Below are 18,834 nucleotides of genomic sequence, written 5' to 3' on the forward strand. Positions count from 1 at the left end.
GGGAAACTTGGAAATCTTTTCAAACCCTGTCTCATATCTGAGGGGTACCACGGGGTGAGAGCCAGGCCATACATGTGACTTCTTACTCTGGGTTGCGTTTAGGCTGGTTTGTGAACGTCTGTGTTGGACTCGTCGATATTTTCACTTCTGTTATCATGAATTCAGAGTTTCAGAAGTTGCATCTGAAAGCAGAATGCACACAGGGCATATATTGGCAGTCCTCACCCAGAGGGCAGGGCAGGGCCCATTTGCTGCTTCTAGGCCCCCCTCTCCTTCCACCAGAGAGGCATGTGCTTCTACCCGTCACCTTTGTTTTCCCCTCAGGTGTTGGAACCAGTTTCCTGACTGAATTATATAAAAACCAGTAGCTGTATTTTAAAAGCCAGTAGTTGTTTCTCTTTTCAAGTACCAGGGGTCACACCAAATTGCAGTTTACCTTAGGCAGAGTTTCTCAAACTGAGTCCTGCTAAAGTTATGGCCCGGATAATTCTTTGTGGTAGAGGGCTGTGCTGTACATTTTAGAATGTTTCGTAGTATCACTGACCTCTACCCACTAGGATCCATTCACATACCCAGCTGTGAAAACCAGACTATCACAGGCATTGCCAGTGTGCCCCAGGAGTCAAAATCACTCCCAATTGAGAACCACTTCCTGAGAACTTTCTAGGGCATTAGGGTATCCAGTGGGCTTACTCCAGTTAAGAATAAGGGCTTTGAAACAAATCCAATACCCCATGAAAAACAATAAAACATCATGACAATGTGAGGAGTATTCCAGAATTCAGGGGAAGGGTTGTCCAGTAGGAGGGAATGTGTTAATGTGTCCATGTAACCCATCATAATGAGAGAACTAGGGAGAAAAATGAAATGATCATCTTCATAGATGCAGAAAAGGCATCTATGAAAATTTGACAAAATTCAGCATCCATTGATTAAAAACAGTCAATAAAGTAGAATTTGATGAATACATCTTTAAGATGAAAAGCAAAATGTATGTGTTTCAGCCCAAAAGCTGGCATCCTAGACTAGGGGGTTTCTTGTTAGAGTTGGGAACAGGATGAGGGTGCCCCAGGGGCTCTGGTTTTTAGCATCATGTGGGAGGCCTCAGCTGGTGTGTTGGACAAAGGCAGAGTAAATAGAGACATAAGAATCGGAAGAGAAGAAATAAAGTATCTCTGTAGACACAGGATTATGTTTTTGAAAATCTGAAAGAATAAGTGAAAATCTACTACACACAATAAGCAGCAGATTAAAACATCAATATACAATAATCAATGAGTTATCTATAGAGAGAACCTAGAGCAAAGGAACAGAGATTAAAAAAAAAAGATATTTTACAAATACGAGAAGAAAACATAAGTGAATTCATTTATAATTGGGAGTGTGGAGAACTTTCCTAACTGTAACTCAAAATCCAGATTCAATTAGGGAAAAGACTGAAAAAAAATTGACCACGTAAAAAAATTTTAAAACTACTATGTAAAAGAACTCAAGAAGTAGAGGGGCAAATGACAAAAAAATATTTTCAGTCATATCATAGAAAAAAGGGTGAATATCTTTACATTATAAAAGGCTTCTAGAAATACTGATGAAAAGGATCGACAACCCAGTGGACGAGAGATAAGAAAGGTTCATAGAAAAAGAAATGCAAATGACCTTGAATATCTGAAAGCACGATCAACCTCCCACATAATAAATGTGAGTAAAACTTGACAGAGATAGAATTTCTTACCTAGTAGACTGGCAAGAATCCAGAAGTTTTGACATCATCTCTGCTGGAGAGGCTGAAGGGAAATATGCACTCTCATGCATTGCTGGTGGGAATGCAAAACGATGTGACCTTTATGAAGGGGAATTTAGCAGTATCTACTAAAATTACATATGTGTTTCTTTTTCCATTAACTAGACGATCCCACCGTTAGAAAATTATCCCAAAGTTATACTGACAAAAATGAGGAAAGGTGTCTGCACAAGGCTATTTATTGCAGCACTGTTATATATAATATGTAGATAGATTTTGTGTGTGTGTGTGTACATCAATAGATTGATGTAGAAATAATTCCAGATATATGTGTGTACGTGGTTAGTATACATACATGTATTTCTTAGCTTTTTGTGCTTAGAGGGCCTAGAAGCAGTGACACCCCGCTGGTAATGAGCACACCTAGAATCCAGATCTTGGTTTCTCAGGATTCTCCAACAAAAGGAACCAGGGTCCCTTTGAAAAGTGGTTGATTCCAGGGCTGAGGCAGAAATTATCTAAGTTGATCCTGGAGCATTTTGCAGTACTAGAAAGTAACAACGTGCTCCACAAAAATAAGATGGAGGCATGCCAAAAGGACACAGGAGACAACCCAAAGAGTTCCTAATGGCCCAGAGCTAGAACAATTTGAGTAACAAAGTAAATCATGATGGTATTGGACTAAAACTGAAAGAATAGAATAAATATCTATGCATTCATACTGACATAAATAAATGATTGAATAAATGGTGGAGAAGGAACAGTTCTTCCCCGCAGAAGAATTCTGATTAATAAATGTAGAAAGAATGAGGGAAATAGAAAATCACCATGAGAACACCACAGTAATAATTGCAGCAGGCAAGATCCATTGATGAATGCTAGAATTAGTAGACAGGAGTTTAAGGAGAAATACAGTACTTATGTAGCCTCAAAATATCTCCCCCTAAATAATTATTAATTATAGAGGGAAAAGTAGTAACTTCACAGTGGAGACGCCTGGCAGACACCACCTTAACCACATGATCAAGGTCAGCATCCTCAGTAGTAAGACGTAGTGACTTCACGTGCCCCCTGATATGATGTGATCAGAAGGGCAGTCACCTCGTGGTGCTCTTCAAAAAATCCTCAGCCTCCACCTAATCATGGGAGACCATCCGATATATCCAAACGATATGACGATGTGGATGGTCAGATGCCTGACCAGTTCTCTTCAGGAGTGTCTGAAGAACTGTCAGAGGTTGGAGGAGACTTTGGAGTTGTGGCCGCTCAATGCACTGTGGGGTCCTGGATTGGATCCTGGAACAGAAAAAGGAAAAGCCAGTGGAAAAGCCAGTGGAATCTGATCTTGTACCAATGTTGATATCTTGGTTCGATCATTGTACCATGGTTATAGCAGATGTCAGCATTAGGGGAAGTGATGAAGGGTATGTGGGAAGTCTCTGTATTTTTTTTGGAACTCTTTTGTAAATCTAAAATTATTTCAAAATAAAAGTTATAAAAAGGGAGGAAAGCATAGGTAGAAAAGGCAGGGAGATAACAAGATGGAGAGGGTAGGAGAGAAGCTAAACTTGTCTTAGCAGACCCACTGTGCAGACTTGACTCTGAAACTCTGATATAAATATAAGAAATACATTTCTTACATAATAAAAAAAACAAAAGTACACTTAAAAAAGCAAACCCTAACCCTAAAAATTGAGAATAGAATGAAATAAAGTATCTGAACTATATATCAAAATGATGGCAGAACTACATAGAGAAGGACTATTTCAAGAGACTTTAAGATAGAAATTTGATTGTTCCTCCCTAGTGGGATATAACCTAAGGGCAAAAAGAACTGCAAAAAAAACATACTGTTTTCAGTTATTCCACTGTCAGTGGTAGGATTGATATTGTTACTCCAAGGCTGTTGTTACAGCCTTGAGTGACTGGAGTGAAGTACATCAAGTGTGTTTAAATCCATGAGTTTATAATGGCACTGGGAGAAAAATCCTTAGTCACCTTTGTAGGATATTAGGGAATCAACTCTATTTTGATAAATAAAACTCTGTTTTGGTAAATAAAGGCTCGGAATCAAACAGTTTTTCTACCTCATCTAAGTAAACTATATCTCAGAGTAACCGAATGTTTGTGGAGAGACGTTTCTTTTTATAGAAGTATTCCAGCTAACAAATGAAGATTTACAGTATTGCCATTTTGCAACCCTCCACTGATGTCATGTCTAAGCGATGACCATCAGTCTCCTGCCAACGCAGCAAAAACAGAGACACTCAGACATAGAGTGTCTCCTGATGGAAATACACTATGTTACCCATGGAACCTTCCTGCCAAAAAGGGAACTGATACCTAATTAAGCTTCTGCGTCTGACTTCCAGTTTGCAGGAAATACAGTGGACAAGGGAACATATTCAATGTTTCCATGTTGGTGCAGTCAGCAAAAGCCAGACTGTTGGAAACTCTGAAGGCAAACGACCACTTTTCCCAACAAAACTATAAGCAGGGGAGAAAGAGTAGAGGGAGAGCCTATAAATGCAAGTCTTATGAGACTTTTATCAGTCAGTTCTAATATATGGATTTCAATAACTTACTTAAATATGATTTGTAGAACAAGTTGTGAAAAAATGAGGTAATTGGGGAAATTAGAACACCATTTAGATATGTGAAGATATTAAGGAACTACTGTTAAGTGTTTTGAGTGTGACGGTGGTGTTGTAGTTATGGTTGGAAGGAGTTTTACCTTTTACAGATATGTTCTAAACTGTTGATAGATAAATTGACATGACATCCACATTTGCTTCAAAATCAAAGGACAGTTGTGTGGAGTGCGTGGGGAGATAGGCAAAACAGGACTGGCCATGAGCTGATGATTGTTGAGGTTGGGTGATGTGTACGTGGAGGTTCACCTCTCTGTCTTGTGTATGTTTGACATTTTCTATAAGAAAATTTAAGGAGTATGTTAAAGCACTGTCTATAAAACGCTGGGGTTACTGTCTAGTCCCCAGTAGGCCTACAGTAAATGGCAGCTGCCATGGTTATTGGAGGTGGTGGTGTCACCAGCATCCACGTCACATCCTCATCTGTGGGAAACAGTCAGTCCTCTGGTGTTTCAAGTTCACACCTGCAAGGATTTGCTCTCTGTTACACATAGACATTGGAATGCCGGTTCCTGCTGTGGAGCACCATCTCTCCTGGCCAGTTGGTGCTTTCATTAGCGCAGTCATGGCGCTCGCCTCTGGCGGTCTCGCCTCCTTACAGATCCTGACGCCTTCAGCAGAACTGTGACTCCATAACAATAGTTGACACCAAGCCACGCACTAGACTCCAGAAGTACGACAGTAGAGCAGCTAAGAAGCTGGGCGGGGGGGGGGGGGTCCCCGTGTGACGACAAGCCGCCTGTTCACAGCAGCTGGGCTGTCGCCAGCCTCCCAGGAATGCCCTGTAAAGCACTGTCCTTCCCACAGATGGTTACTACAAAGAGTACCCCAAAGAGGGGAAGCCAGTCCACGCCCATCCCGTTCATCACAGGCTAAGCCATTCCTCGGATCCAATCAGTGTTGGCCACTATGTTGCTTAATGGTACTTAAAAGGAAATGTGCTTCTGTTTGTTCATGTATGCATTCATCAGACATGTATTGGGTGTCTACTAAATGTCAGGCTGGAAATGCCTAAATGAACTTGACCACTTGGCTGTAAAAGAATAATCACATTCTATTCTGAACCTGTGTGAGTAACTGATAAGTGCTTATAGAGCGTGATCACTTTGGCTCCTATAAATTGTATGTAAAATCTCCTTTTTGTTCTTTATTGGTGGCATTCATGTTTCCTGCCTTGCAGTTCCAGAAGGAGGTGATTATCAATATCTAGTTCTTCTGAAAATTCCATCCCACCTCTTCTCTCCTTAGGTATAAGATACCTGTGAATGTCTCTTTAGCTTCTCCTACTCTCATGGGTCCTGATTTTGCACAGATATATTTTCTCCGGTCAGTTGTATTTCTCATATCCTTCCTATAAAAATCAGAGCAGCATGAGTAGCTAAGATTTGCTGAGATCTTGCTCTGTGCCGGGACCCGTGCTCGAAGCTTGCCGGTGTTATGTGATTACCGTCACCACTGCTGTGCCTTCCTCTCGGCCTCACGGCAGGAGGCCCGGGCACAGGGGAGATAAGGGCAGTGTTGGTGGCCATGGAAAGAGCAGAGGGACAGCAGAAGAGCACACACGAGAACCTCTGAGCGTGTGTCATCCCTAGTTATGAACAGCATACTCCGTTCCCTACGGCAAGAATGTGTTGCAGGCAGCTTTCCACTGACGCTGGTTTTAAAAAGTCTCCGCACTTGTAAAGAGAAGTTTTGTCTTTGGGAAGTAGGTTTGTACTGGAGCACTGATTTCTCAGGGGCGCCTGCTTAATGAGCTGCTGCAAAAGCGTTGCTTACGTGCGTTTGTTTTGTCTTAATCCATTATCCTGGGACTTCTGGGTAATCGGTGATCTTCTAGAAGGTCACGTGGATGATACTGTGTTTTTTTTTAGCCAGCAACAGAAACTCCGGAGGAGCCCTCCACCCAGTACCTGCATATCACCGAAGCCGAAGAGGATGTCCAGGGCACACAGGCAGCGGTGGCTGCCCTCCAGGACCTGAGATACACCTCAGAGAGTGGTGAGAGCATGCCCCCCGCCTCCCTCTGACACCTTAGAACTGGTCTTTGATAGACACGCTGAATGAATGACTTTACGGATGAATTATGTCCGCCAGTTGATCTCCTTCCACTGCATTCTGACCACTGGAGCGGTCCCATTGTCAGGCTTGGAGGTAGAGCTCTCCTGCAGTGTTCTAGAACAGGGCCCCGGCCAAGATGGTGCCACCTAACAGGGTTGCCGGATGTCCGCACATATGATCACCGCTCAGAACAGGGAGAAGCAGGTCCTACTGTCCTCACTTCACAGATGCGGAAGATTGCCTCCTTGTAAACGGTGGGCTGAGGATCATCCACTGGTTGGGTGTTGGAGCTGGTCTTGGAATCGAGGTCTCCTGGCTTCTTGTTGGGACTGCCCACTTCCCAGTTCTTCTGAAAAGCCCCAAGTCAGGATTTTTATGTCAAATGTCATCAGTTTCAAATGTTCGATCAATTTGAAAAAACAGACCACTGTGCCAGCCTAGTGGCAGCTGGGGCATTGTGCTTAGAAAACATTTTCTTGATGCTCTTTTCAAAACAGGAAAGGAGTATGAGTTAATATAATATACCACAGCCCTCTATGTATTTGGGGGACAGACATCAAGCAAGTGGGATTAGAGGAGGCATTAAGTGAAGTCAGCTGGTGATAGGAGACAGGAAATTGCCATTTCATCCAGCTCTTACATCCCTAAACCCCAGGTTGTAAGAAGGGTGCGCAGAAAACCCCTTTGGGCCAGTCGCTTTGGGGAAGATTCATTGCCGGTGCTGTGCTTACCGGGGGATTCGGGAGACGGCTCTGCAGCCTGTGGGAGAAGCAGGCTCTGCAGATGGGGCGTCAAGGTGCCGGCTCTTGGTGCGGTTCCCAGAGCTGACGCCATGTCTCAGTTTGTTTCCTTCCTCATGTCCAGTGACTTCAGCGATTGCTCAAGCCCTGCCAGGACAGCCTGTCCGTCTTCATCCCCCACCAGCGCTCACTCCCTCCCTCCTTCAGGCCCTCGGCATCTCCTCCTGGCTCTTAGGAAGCACTGCAGACTCTGCAGCTCGGCATTTGGGCCACCTGCTCTGGGCCCTGGCCTCCCTGCTCGCATCTCTGGCCACCTTGGAGCTGTGCCCTCCTGGGCCAGACTCTGCTGTTCTCGGCGTGAGCTGTGTTTCTCACCCACTCCTGTGCCCTCTGGGGCCTGGTCTGTCCCCCTCCCCACACAGCACTTTTTCTGGCGAACACGTCTTCGTCTTCAGTATTCAGATGGTGTGTCATCTCCCGGGAGCCCACCTGGCTTTCCCACAGAGCTTCCTAGTTGCCCCCCTGATATGGAACTGACCAGGGGCTGTATGATTTGCTTACGGTCCATCTCAGTCACCTGTGAGCCCTGGAAGGGGTTGCGGGGAGGCAGCGTTAGATCTTTGTCTGGATCCCAGCTGTCCCCGGCCTTTCTGGCACCAGGGACCATTTTTGTGGAAGACAGTTTTTCCAAGGACGGGGGGAGGGGATGCTTTCGGGATGATTCAAGCGCATTACATTTATCATGCACTTTATTTCGATTACTGTTACATCAGCTCCACCTCAGATCATCAGGCATTAGATCCCGGGGGTTGGGGACCCCTGTTGTATCCCACTGGGAACCATGTTCCTGGCTGACAGTTCAGGCTTGATAAGTGGTCATTGAGGGAGTAAATGGATGAGGAATTAAACTCTTATTTCAGTACATTTTTTAAGGTCAGTGTTTTGTTTAGTGTTTAGATGTTTAGAGTGGTTGGCTGCAAGGCAGAGTTGAAACCCGCCCCCCTGCCGAAGGAGAGTGTGTGTGTAGGAGAGAATAGGTGTGTGTAGGGGATGCTAGGCTGGTGCATGGTGAACAGGTACTAATGTCATTGCCTCAGTTGTATGCCACGTCCTACCCTCTGTGTAGAACACGTTGAATTCCCTTCCCTCATCACTTACTGATTCGCACTGGAACGTGGCTCGCAGAAAATCGTCCAGGAGTATGTAGACATTGGTGGAGACTTCATAATATTACGCTAGCCTGGAGATCAGGTAGTAATTTCCCTCTTAGTGAAGTAATGGTCAGGGTCAGAGTGCTGTGTTCCGGAGAGTCACAGATGGCCAAGCAGATGGTGAGAGCTGAGTGAAAGGGTACACTCAGTAGCTGCCCTGATGATACGGATTACAGTCTTTTGAGATGATTAAAAGAGAATCCTCAGCTTACGTTAATTTAGAATTCTACAGCCCACTGGTTTGATAATTGAGCACCCTTGGGTGCCCTGCCCGTCTCCTGCGTCATTTATCTGGCACACGCTCACTGCCCACCTCCCATGCCTGTGCTCAAGGAGAACCAGCTCTGTGGTTTGACGTCATAGCTGGTGCTTCTCAGGAGTTTCTGTTTTGAGAGGCAGTCCCGTATCAACAAGTCTGGATTCAGAACATCTGGGCTTGAGCCCTGGCTTTGTGACGTAACTGACCCAAGGGCCTAAGACAATCCTCTTCCATTTTTTTTGCAGTGAGGTGACTAATCTATAAAGTGGGGATAATAGTGGCACAATGTCATCTCCTCACAGGTTGTTTGGAGTTCTGAGATGTTCTTATGGAGAGTGCATTGTTGGCTGTGAAGTACCATGCACATTATTTCTGTGGTCAAAATGAGCACTTGTGAGAACGCGTGCATCCCTGGAGAAGGTGCTGCGCAAGAATGGCCTCTGCTAAGGGCTGCTTTTGCATTCAGTGACCTTCACTGCCCACGGCCTTACCGGTCCCCTGTTTGCTTCTTCCTGGCTAGGTGACCGACTTGACCCCACGGCTGTAAACATCCTCCAGCAGATCATCGAGCTGGGCACCGAGACCCACGACGCCACTGCCGTTGCCTCGGTGGTCGCCATGGCGCCCGGGACGGTGACTGTCGTGAAGCAGGTAGGACCTTGCCCTCCCCGTTAAATACTGTTTCCTTGCGCTGACACACACCCTCTCTCCCCACCGCCCCCTTAGGTTTTCAGGGCTTTAACCTGTCTAAGGTGGAATTTGGAATGAAATCGGTCTAGTCTCATGCGGTTTCTTCTTACTATCATGGGATTGTATCTGCGGTAGCGCCATATGTGAGGCTGTGTTGTAGGGGAAAGGTGTAGTATATTTCAAAAAGTTCTGGAAACTTGATTCATTTCCTTTCAATGAAAGGCATCCCAGAGTAAAACGAGCGTGATATGGATGCATTTGGACGCATCTGTGGTCAAAAGCAGCCTCGGTCCCTAAGGCCGGAGTCTGTGGAGCAGGGCCACTGGGGGGACAGCCAGGGAGGCCAGGAGGGACTGGCCTCAAGTATTAAACATCACCAGACGGAATCAGTGCAGGATGACTGAACTAAACTGATAGGAAGAAGGTGGCCAGTGTCTGAATAAAGGTTACTGTAGTTAATTGTCACACTGTTTGGTTCATTTCCTCTCCTTCTAACCTCAGTGGAGACTTTACCGTCTGTTAGGAGGCGGCGCGTGTGTGATAATCAGATCGTCCTTTGTATCTGTCTCTACCTCTCTCTCTACTCTCTCCTGCTTCACTGTACACAAGATTTGAGCTGGCTTACACAAATACTTAAAAAAGCAAAAATGACAGGAAGCACATCAGAACCAGGGCAGACCCAGGCTGTGTGGTTTAGCATCAAAGGTCACGTGCACGGAGGAGGTTGAATCACAGAGCACAGAGTTCTACATGGTTATCCGTCTTCAGTGGTTCCCTCAGGAAGCGTGTAGTTAAGTGCCTGCAGCGTTCTCATTGCTGGGGCTCCAGGAGAGAACCGATGTTTGCCATCGAAGTGGTTGCTCTCCTGGGAAAAAGATAAGTAAGACAGAAAGGATGTCAAGTGGTGAACGGGAGCAGTGGAGAAAAGTAAAACGAGAAAGGGGGAGGGGCGTGGGCCGAGGAGCCAGGGTGTCGGGGGCTGTTTAATAAGGGACTGCTGGGGCAGCTGTCTGACATCTGCTCACAGACCTGGGAGAGGTGGGCGTTACTAGAATGATCCAAGTTCTGCTGTGCACTTGGTTCCGAATCTGAAAACAAAAAGCAAGAAGGAAGCGTGAAGCAGTTAACCGCGGAAGAGGTAAGTTTTTCTCGGCAAGTAACAAATAATCTCTTCATTCGGCGCTCGCATCCCTGAGTGACATGTCCCCCGCGGCCTGCCTTTGATGACTCGGTGGACTTCCCAGGGCCGTCTCCATGACCGTCCCCCCAGGTGTGCCCAGGCCACAGCACAAAGCATGAAATTCAGGCTGAACAGTTCCCGGGGGAATTAGTACATGCTGGGTCACCTCTGGATTTCTGCATCCAGAGACAAGACTTGGTGCCTCTAGATGAACGTTTGGGCCACGTGGTCTGGAAACCCTCCTCCATTAGGATGCTTTCTGTCAACGAGACCCTGGACAGATGTCAGACAGGACAGTAGGAGTTTGATGTTTCAGGCTGCAGGGGCCTGGTGTTCTGCATTGTTTGGGAACAGACTCATACACCTCTAGGCCAGACACTCTTGCAGCTTTTCTTTGTATTTATTAGACTGCGATCTTCAGATTGTCTTGTACATCTCTTCTGAAGCTCCTCGTTTGCATCACGGCGTGGGGAGTCCTGAGCTAGACCCGGCACTTCAGGAAGGGTATAGGAGAACTTTGGATGTTTCGTACACGCCAAATCCCTTAGAGAATTGCAGGGAGGCGCCGCTGATTGTGACTTGCCTCTTCCTTCTAGGAAGTGGATTGATTTGCTGTTACTTAGAGACGTGATTTATTGCATGTCGCAGGTGATGCGGTGATACACGAGGTTGCGGGGGAAGAGTACAGCTTAGATGTGCTCTGAGGCGTTAGAGTGACAGCATGACAAGGGATAAGGCAGGTGAGCCTCTGGCGCAGCCAGTGTCAACAGGTATAAAGTGTTTGCAGTGGCAGAAAGCAGTGGCACCCTTCAGTCTTGTGGTTTATTGGAAACACAGGGCTGAGAGGCGTGTCACTGTTTAACACAGACTTGAGTAACTGCCTTTGGAAATGTTCCTGAGGACGTGTGTCCTAGCCGTTCTCCTGTCCACCTGGTTGGCACCTGGTGCACCGAGGCTGTTGGTAAATGATGGATGGGAGATTGGATGAACGGACTGATGGGCGGGAGACGTCAGACGCCCACTCGGATGGCAAAGGGGTTGCATTGTGTCAGGCTCTCCTGGGTGAAGGAATGCCCTCTGGATTCAGTTGTCTTATTTCAGTTTAAATGTAGCTGTTTTTATTAGAGAAATGAATCCGTTTCAACTTTTTTTCTTTTAATTAAACTGTGGTTTAGGATTTTTCATTAGAGAAATTATATCTGTTTATCGAGTGTCCTTAAGCCACTCAAATGTGGACCCTGGTGCACCTGCTGGGAAGCAGTAATGTTCTCCCTTCACCCTGTGGGGAGCCCTTTATGTTGGGGACTTCGTCTTTCTCCAGCTCAAGGTCTCACACATCGTAGTTGCTCAGTAAATGTTTATTAAGTAGGATGGAGTATGCTGTGGGCTTTATGTTTTGATTCTCCAGTTATATCCTGTAGAAGAAATAGCAAGAATACATTGTCATAAAGTATGTACTATATATTGTAGAAAAAAATGATTTTAAATTACTATTGGATAGCATATTTTGAGATCTTTTAAAAGTTTCCTATTTTCTATCTATCTATCTATCTATCTATTTATCTATATCTCTTCCAAAGGGCCAAAAATAAATTCTGGGTTGTATGTGAATTCATTCTGGATGTTTAAAAATTTCAAGATTTCTTTCCCATATAAAAAATTAGTTATATGCTCTGTTTATAATTTTTTCATGATATATTAATGTAAATTGAAAAGAATCTCACATATCAAAGTTTATCAGTGGTAACTGAAAGTTATTTATTAATCTCCAGTCTTTAGGGGTTCTCATTTACTGGGATGAAAATACTAACAGGCCTGGTAGGTAGGCTGAGGGGATTGGAAAGCTAAGAGATGAGGGTGTTTCTTAGGTTGTTTTCTTCTTCGTTTTTAATGAGACATGGGAAGGATTTGGCCCATAATTCAGACCATTTAAATTTTCAGTTGGACACAGAAATGAGTCCTCAATGATTTCCCATCACTTTTCTGTTTCCCCATGTGTCAGCATTAAAAATAGATTCATGGGGATGGAGCATTTGGAAATGTTCAGAAAGAAGAAACCTCGCATGAGCCTCACCAGCCTGGCCTGAGAAGTCACGTGACAACTTTGAATACAGCTACTTCCGTGTTTGTTAAGACCAGTTTTCATTAGATAAATTGGTTTCTTTTTTTCTTTTTCTTTAAAAAATTTTTTGCTTTAGGGTTTTATGAGGAGGAGACTTATATTTGATTAATAAAGCTGCCTAAGTAGGTTGAACGTAAGACGTACCAGCAGAGGGGAAATATTATCACAAGCATCTCTGAGTCAAAATTAGTTATTTAAAGGAAAAGAAAGACCAGTGAAAATAACAACCACCATCACCGTTGGCTCATGGCTTAAATCACTCTCTGCCGTCCTTGTGGGTTGAAATTTATTTTAGAGACTGAAAGTGACATTTTACTGGAAATTCCCGACGTCCGTTTAGCAGACATTCACTGCGCAGCCGCTGTGTGTTCAGTCCTTGGGGGCGTCCGTTTCCTATCGCGGCTGCAGCAAATCACCACAAGCTCAGTGGCTTAAAACAACACAAATTGATGATCTTCAGTTCTGGAGGTCAGAAGTCTGAAATGGGCTTCACTGGGCCGACCTCAAGGCGTCGACAGCTGCCTTCCTTCTGGGAAGAATCCCTGTCTTGCTCTTTCCGGCCCAGGGGCCACCCAGCATTCCTTCACTGTGGTTCCCTTCTTCCATCTCCAAAGCCAGCAAAGGCAGGCCCGGCTCGTCCCACACGCATCGCTCTGACCTCTGCCTCTGTCGTCACACAGCCCTCTCCAAGTCTGACCAACCTCCTCCCTCCTTTAAGGACGCTTGTGCCTACCTTGGACCCACCTGGATAATCCAGGATCTTCTCCCATCTCCAGGTCATCGACTCAATCACATGGGCTAATGTCCACGTAAGGAACCGTTCTCAGGTTCCGGAGGTTAGGACACGCACTCTTTGGGGTGGGGGCATTATTCTGCCTGCCACTCTGGGTTACAGGGTTAACCAGACGGTCCCCGATCTCAAAAGGCAAATAGTCTAGTGAGGGAAATGCTTTATTTTTTTCATCCAGCACACAGCCCCCGAGCTGCTTCCACCCGCCAGGTTTCTGTTCTCGGTGCTTGGGATATTGCAGTGAACAGAGCAGATGAATGGTTCGGTTGAGGTGCTTACATGCTAATTTAGGGAGCTAGCTAACCCCCAGACATATAATAAATAAGTAAGTAAATAGTATGTTAGAGGTGAGATGGAAAAAACTGAGCAGAACTGGTCCAGAGGTCTGGAGAGTGTAGACCTTAAGCAGGAAGTTCCAACTGAGAGTAACGAATGCTTCCAGGAGGTTGGCCAAGAGCACTCTGGGGTGCTGGGGCGTGGCCCAGCTTGACCCTGGGTCTGGGGTGGTGGCAGGTGCTGGGCCGGGTGGCCTCCGTGGATGCGCTGGTGCGTGCCCGAATAGAGTCTTGCAAGGTAGCTGGGAGTTGGGTGGGGCAGGGCTCCAGCAGAGGTAGGAGCAAGAGCTGGTGGTCGATGCTGCTGGAAGTGGGGGACGTGGCAATGAGGCACCACCTAGGCTAAATGACACGCCCCGTCATCACCTCGGGGGCGCAAAGGGCTGGGAGGAGTCCTGGTCCAGGAAGCTCCTCAGCCTGGTCTCTCCCTCTGGCTCAAAGGCCAGTGGAGAAAGGGTGAGTCCAAGCAGCCCACGTCTTCCTGTTGCTTCTTCCCCTATGGGCTTCCTGACCTGTGCGGCCCTCCTGAAGGCCTTGTTGGCATTTTTAACAAATCACAGTCTCCAGGTTCTTCCAAGCGGTGAGTCTGCACTGAGCAGTCCTGCCAGTTGGCGCTCAGCAGAGCAGCTTGTAGCTCTCTGAGACCACGGCTGATGCTGGCCATGGTGTCCGGGGTCTGGGCCCAGCAGGCCAGAAGCTGCACTCAGGGTGTTTGTCTGTGAATAATAAGGAGACCTTATAATTACACAGCATCTTCCTTTTAAGAAGGTCAGGATGATTCAACAGGTTACCGTTACGATGATCCAGGGTCTTTGTGAGTTAAACTTGAGTGCTATTTATTATTGCTGAGGGTACCCCTATGTAGTAGATGGCGGAGCTGGGTGCACTGTGGGGTGTCACCCTCTGGGGGTGCGAGCGGCCTATCTGGGAGAAGATCCCTGAGCAAGTGAAGCAAGTGAAGTGGTTCGGGTCATTTATTCATCCACGTTGCTTTTAAAAAACACAATAGCCTTTCAGTCCGTGTGCCATGTGTGAACAGGCTAGCATGGTGTCCCCTGCATAGAAGGGCCCACCTGTTGTAGGTTTAGTCCAGAGGAGGCTGTTCAGGAGCTCACGCTGGGTCAAGCCTGCTTCTCTGTGGCTCAGTTACGCTTCCTACCCTGCTGAGACCCCGTGAGAAAACACACTGTGTTAGTGCTGTCCAGAGAAACAGAACCAGTGGGGTGTGTGTGTGTGTGTGTATAAAATAAGGAACTGGCTCACTGATTCTGGAGGTTGACAGCCAACAAGTCCCAAGATCTGCAGTCAGCAAATTAGAGACCCAAGAGCCGATGGTGCAGGTTCTACTTTGAGTCTGAAGGCCTGAGAACTAGAACTGATGGTGTGATAGCGTAAATTGCAGTCTGAAAGCCAGCAGGCTTGAGATGCAGGAAGAGCTGATGTTTCCGTTAGAATCAAACAGCAGGAGAAAAAGAAAAAACCAATGTCCAGCTCAAAAGCAATCGGGCAGGAGGAATTCCCTCTTATTCAAGGGAGAGTCAGCCCTTTTGCTCTATTCTGGCCTTCAACTGATCGGATAAGGCCCACCCACATCAGGAGGGACAGTCTCCTTTACTCAGCCTGTTCATTTAAATGTTACTCTCATCCAGAAACACCCTCACAGAAACACCCAGAGTAATGTTTGACCAAATATGTGGGCATCCCTTGGCCCATTAAAATTAGCCATCACACATGTTCATGTAGTACATTTCAGAGTATGTACTCTTTGTCAATGGAGGGTTATTGTTAATCCAGGTTGTTGTTTACTGAGATACTCGGTTGTCATAGAGACGATTTTGAGTCACAGATTTCGGGGTGATGCGGTAGTTTCTGGGGAGCACGTGCACCTTGGTATATCCTTATTTCTATTTGCAGTTGACATTTCCGTTCGCGGTTCAGGAATGAGTGCCACCTTGCAGGTCCTTGAAAGAGTCGCAGCTGAGGAGAGGCAACCCCCAGGGGGCCTCCACTGAGCACCAATGCTCCACTTTCATCCCCAGTTCAAGAGCAACCAGGTCATTCTTAGTGGTCCTCCTCCCGTGGGGTAAGGTGTTCGTTCAGTAGCGACCGTGATGAGTGCGACTCTCCGTCGGCAGGCCTGTGTCTCTGTCCCCGGTCCTGCTTCTCTGCAGCGTCTCCTGGGATTGCCACTCTCCTGCTTCTGTTTTCCCCTGAGGTGCTGGATGCCTCCACGCTGCCAGCCAGTGCGCCAGTGGCGCGGAACACCAGGAAGGAGCATTTAAGACCGCCCAGAGCTGCAGGCACCCCGCCCACTCCCCCAACGCAGACCCTCAGCCTGGCAGGCCCAGAATTACGCTGCCATCGACTTGTTCAACATCCCAACCTTTCTTCCCACTTGCTTTAACGTCTGGTTAAAAAAATAAACAAAAAACAAACCCCAAAGCAGAAGTTCTAGCTTTGTCAAAACCCACCTCTCCTGGCTGCTTCCCCGCGCCCTTTGTCACCTTCGGGCAGGTCCCCTGTGTTGGCTGGCACTGGAGGGTGAGGTCAGGACACACCAGCCTGGAGGAGAGGAACTCGCCAGCCTCCCTGACAGGCTGAGCACACAGTGCCAGTCTGAGAGGCACTTTCGCTAGCAGGTCTCACTGGAAGACATATGTCGGTTGGCAGCCAACACTGGAATTGCTGTTTGTTATTTGCAGCTCATTATTTTTGCGAGGAAATGCAACCCACTCCTGTGGCTGACCACGTACCTCAGTTGCCCGTTTGTTTGCAAGGAAACTTGGGTCCAGCCTGTCCTGTTTTTCATTGAAGGCCCTGAGTAATGTGGTCCCTGGAAACTTTGACAGTGTCCGTCTGTACAGGGGCATCTGGTCGGGAGAAGCCGCTCTGCAGAGGGGACCTCTGAGTGCAGCCTCTGGCTTGGGGGGAGCCTCGCTCCTGTGATCCACCCGGAAGGGAAGCCTGGGATGGGCCTCTGGGGGTGGATGTTGAACATCTCATAAGATTTGTGGCCAAAGCATGGGGAGGGGGATCTGGAACGTGATTCGTGTGAGGTGCAAAATCTATTTTCATTCCTATTTAAAAACAATCACTCCATTCCATGAATTTGAGCATTTAACTACACAGCAAAAGACCTGACAGAAGAATCACATCTGAGCCGGATACTCTTGTAGTCCTTTGAAGATCATAGGAGATATTGGCCGCCCGCATTGCTGTAAAGTGGGACTGAGTTGAGATTTCCCCCCCTTGTCGTGCCCACAGACAGGATCGGGTGAAGCCTCCCTGTTCTGTTATCCCTTTAAGCTCCAGTAATCGGTGAGTTAACGGGATGTCTTTTTCTTGTTCCTGCAGAGGCTCTGTTGGACTCCTACTGTAAACAGACCTCCCGCTGACTTTACGGAAGGCATGGAGGCTACAGGAGAGCCACCCATTCTTTTTTTTTTTTTTTTGAGCCACCCATTCTTTTCCCTCTGCTCACCTCTCTTGCTCAGAACCTCATTTGTCTTCAGATCACTTGCCTGTGAGTGTGGCAGTGACACATAATTGTGACATTATAATCGCTGATTTTTCTTCTTTTCCTCATAACGAAACCCCAGCATCTTCAGTTGTCTCGTTTATTTATTCCACTTTCCCATTATGGTGGCTTTGCCATCGTTGTGGTTCATCTAAGGATTCTTTCCCAGAAGATTAAGGATACGTATATAATGTTAAAAGAACTGATAGTAACTGCAGCTTCTGTCCTCTGGACGTAACTGCTAGTGTTTTCTATCCGTCCTCAGCATGTGATGGGAACGGCACGCCCACTTCACACTCACTGGCTCCGTGGTGTAATTACAGTCATGATGGATTCATGCCTTTGGAAGGCCCATGCAGGAGAGCCACAAATCTTTTGTAGGTGATCAAATCTGATGCATATTGCAGGGCTGAGGGTATAGGTGTCCCCCGTGCTTCCTGACCCTCAGATGATCTAATTCTGGATTCTCTGTTAGTGGTAGAGATGCCTGCAATCCAGATAGACATCTTTTACCTTTTAATTCCCAGTCCTTTTGATCGCTATATAAATATGGAAGTCTCACTGACTCCTTTCTCTGTTTTTCCCTCTTATCCTACCCTTCCTGTGAGAACCCGTTTTCAACTGCGTATTTTGATTAGTGAGGTTTGGCTCCTGCCTAAAGAACTTTGCTGTGCAATTTATTTGATCCTGGGGCCCTGCCAGCCTTAATTGTATCAAACTTGTAATTACACACACAGGTAGCCTCTTCAAATATTTGCATACTTCACATTCCTTATAGAGCGTTTGTCCTACAGTTGCTGAGTGGTGACCTTCAGCATATAGATCGAGACAGTTCACTCAGGGCCTTGGCGATGGGTTACTCTCCCCTGTCACTTAATGCCAGCTCTTGTCCTTTGTGAGCCTTCTTTAATTCTCCCTTAGCCATTTGAGTCTTTTCTTTTTCTTTGTCTTAAATAAAACTTCCTTCAGAGACTTCTGTTTCTGATGTGATTTCTGACGGCTGATACTCGAAACTACTTCCTTTCATAACTCTTTTATGACTTGCTGAGCCCCTTTATTCCATAGCAGTGACTGAAAATTCCATTTCTTTGTGAAATTTTAAAAGTGAAAGTACGTTCCATGATATATCTGTGGCCATATGGGAAATTGTCTGAAAAAATAGAGAATAAAGGCTTTTTCCCTATCCCATTCTGACACTCTTTCATATAGAACATCTTTAGCTCACCTGAAGATCTCAGTTATTGAACTTTGCTTCTCTTTCCCTTTTTCTATGACCCAATTTTCCCATTACGCCCCAAGAAGCTGCAGCTCGGTTGGTGCAATTTGCAGAATCCCACTTTACTTGAGTTTTAATACTGCTGTGCTTGTTACCCTTTGCTCGGGTGCCCATTTCCTGGTCCACGTCCTTGGCCAGGGCAGGTGGGTTCTATTTGCTCCCTCCCCTCTCTGCAGCTTCCCCTTGCTGGCTGACATTGCTCAGTCTGCTTGAGGTTGGGGGCAAAGGCAGGGCTGTGATGGCCCTGGTAGGAGAAGCCAGAAC

General features: G+C 46.5%; 1 protein-coding gene across 1 annotated transcript in view; it reads left to right on the top strand.

Moving 5' to 3' along the window:
* The window catches only part of ZFAT (zinc finger and AT-hook domain containing), a 161,080-nt gene that overhangs the window by 129,356 nt on the left and 12,890 nt on the right, over positions 1-18,834 (top strand). The window contains exons 14-15 of the mRNA XM_082601805.1: positions 6,264-6,390; positions 9,181-9,311. Coding sequence (XP_082457931.1) covers positions 6,264-6,390; positions 9,181-9,311 — 258 coding nt within the window. The remainder of the gene's footprint in view (positions 1-6,263; positions 6,391-9,180; positions 9,312-18,834) is intronic.

The sequence above is a fragment of the Mesoplodon mirus genome (assembly GCF_964341445.2).
Source record: "Mesoplodon mirus genome assembly, chromosome: 16".
NCBI classification, from domain to species: Eukaryota; Metazoa; Chordata; class Mammalia; order Artiodactyla; family Ziphiidae; genus Mesoplodon; species Mesoplodon mirus.